The sequence below is a fragment of the Parus major genome, unplaced genomic scaffold (genome assembly GCF_001522545.3).
Source record: "Parus major isolate Abel unplaced genomic scaffold, Parus_major1.1 Scaffold1150, whole genome shotgun sequence".
In the NCBI taxonomy this organism is placed as follows: Eukaryota; Metazoa; Chordata; class Aves; order Passeriformes; family Paridae; genus Parus; species Parus major.
In genome coordinates, this window is record NW_015380011.1 from 1 (window position 1) to 2,001 (window position 2,001).

Sequence of the window (2,001 nt, forward strand, 5' to 3'; positions counted from 1 at the left end):
CTAGAGACAGAGCTGTGGGTTGATTTTAGTCTCAAAGCAGCAAATTTCCACAGCCCCGTTGGCCACAGCTGCTGCCCAATCCCTTCCTAACCATGCCCTCCTCTAAAGAATTCCTTTTTCTCATTTTATCATTTTCCAGGCACAACTTGCACAATACCTTCTTGGCCCAGACGAGCGGGTCCCTCTGGATGGCCCAGCTGCACACCCCGACACCGCTCTGGCTGATGGCTCTCTTGAACAGGCCCTTGTTCTTTGGGGACAGGGTCTGGGGAGAAAAATGGAAAGAAGAGGGGTTTGGGGACAAACTCCTGAGAAGAACCATGGCCTACCAGAGTCCACTGATCACCTCACAGCTTGTGTACCCAGCCTGGGGAAGCTGCCCGGTCTTGTGGAGTTCAACAGTCTCAGGAGTTCAAGTTCCAAGGTGAGATGTTGAGAAGAGAAGCAGAGGAGGGGGACATGGAAAGTAAAGGGTGTTTCCCCACAGGTCCCAAAAGCAAAGACACGTGGCTGCAGTGGTGGTGGGACTGATGAAGCTGAAGAAGGAGGAGCAGCTACAAAGCCCTGAGGCTGAGCACTGCTGTCCTGGCCAGGGCAGGATGTTAATGAGGCAGCAGGTGAGGAGGAAAGAAAATGAGTGCCAAGGGGTCCCTCTCTCCCATAGCCAGGCAAGGGGCTGTGATCAGAACCAACAAGCATAATTCACCTGCAGGGAGACACTGGCGGCACCGGCCGACTCCCCAAAGATGGTGATGTTGTCTGGGTCACCCCCAAAGGCCTTGATGTTCCTCTTCACCCAGGCAATGGCCATGTGCTGGTCCTTGAGCCCGTAGTTCCCTGAGGGACAGAGATCACCCAGCAGTGAGCAGGGGCACAGCCAAGCTGTCCAGCTGGGTACCAGGACAGGGCCCCAGAGAGGGATCAGCTGTGGTACCTGGCAGGTTTTCATCCCCGGTGCTCAGGAATCCCAGCGGCCCCAGGCGGTAGTTGATGGTCACCACGATGACGTTGCCCCTCACGGCAATCTCCTCCCCATCATACAGGTAGTTGTCCAGGAAATTGGCTCCCTGGCTGCCTCCGACCAGGAAGGCACCACCGTAGATATAAACCATCACAGGCAGCTTGGTAGAGACTGGCAGGAGAGGAACAGGAGCAGAGTGAGCTCCCACTGAGCTGGAAGGTGCTGCCCCTCCATCCCCTCACCCCCTCCCTGAGCATCATCACTCCTCCTGTCCTGGGCAGGAGCTGACTTGATGTTCTGCAAGAAAATCCTTGTTCTGCTCAAGAGCCTGACCCTTCCAACAGGGTGAAGGTGAGGAACAGTGTCTGACACGGTTCCCCCCTGTCCCCTGGAAATCTCTGCTCAGCACCTGCCCACTATGGAACACAAGTGCTGAGAGAGGCTCCAGAGAACTGTGTCCAGAAAAGGCAGGTGGGAAATTCCATGCCAGGTCCCTGCCAAGCACATACTCTGTCTCCTCCCTTGAGGGACCCAGATGTTGAGGTAGAGACAGTCCTCGCTCCCACGGACATCAGTCTGGGTCAGCTTCACCTGCATGCAGCGTTTTTTGAATTCTTTTGCCTTCAGAGTCCCTGAAAGGAAAGAGGGAAGACCAGTTAGGGGCATCAGCTCCATCCTCTGATTGCAAGGTGTCTGCTCACCCATCCGTTCCTCTCTGACTCCAGTGTAGTGGCAGCAAAGCCTCCCCTGCCACTGGGCCTGGTCTGAGGGAGTGACAAACTGGGAGACTTTCCCTTGTGAACCAGCTCTGGACAGCTGAGGCACAGGGAGGGCAGGTGCAGGTGCCTTGCTTCAGTTTTCTTACTTTCTGGGGTTACCTGCTTTTCTTGGGAATATTTAGACACTGACTCTTAGACCCTTCAGGAGACAAAGAGCTTTTTCTTGGCCCCACTAAGTGGATGAGAGCAGGCAAGAACATCTTTAGCTTGAGAAAAACAGACTAAAAGAGAGAGAAGCAAGAATAAAAACACAAACCAAAG

General features: G+C 54.4%; 1 protein-coding gene across 1 annotated transcript; it reads right to left on the minus strand.

The window, feature by feature from the left end:
* Positions 1–6: 6 nt before the first annotated feature.
* On the minus strand, positions 7–1,616 carry LOC107199577 (bile salt-activated lipase-like). The gene is made up of 4 exons (XM_015616898.3): positions 1,471–1,616; positions 935–1,132; positions 707–837; positions 7–265 (listed from the first exon to the last, which is right to left on the minus strand). The coding sequence occupies exons 1-4, from the start codon at positions 1,556–1,558 to the stop codon at positions 32–34; spliced, it is 651 nt and encodes a 216-aa protein (XP_015472384.1). The 5' UTR covers positions 1,559–1,616; the 3' UTR covers positions 7–31.
* Positions 1,617–2,001: the final 385 nt, after the last annotated feature.

What these genes read in the sequence shown, in the direction of transcription:
- LOC107199577 (XM_015616898.3), bottom strand. Translation starts at nt 1,558, where the DNA reads ATGCAGGTGAAGCTGACCCAGACTGATGTCCGTGGGAGCGAGGACTGT. An exon ending in CGGGGATGAAAACCTGCCAG is followed by an intron (nt 838 to 934) that starts GTACCACAGCTG and finishes TCTGTCCCTCAG; the next exon opens with GGAACTACGGGCTCAAGGAC. An exon ending in CCGCCAGTGTCTCCCTGCAG is followed by an intron (nt 266 to 706) that starts GTGAATTATGCT and finishes TTTTCTCCCCAG; the next exon opens with ACCCTGTCCCCAAAGAACAA.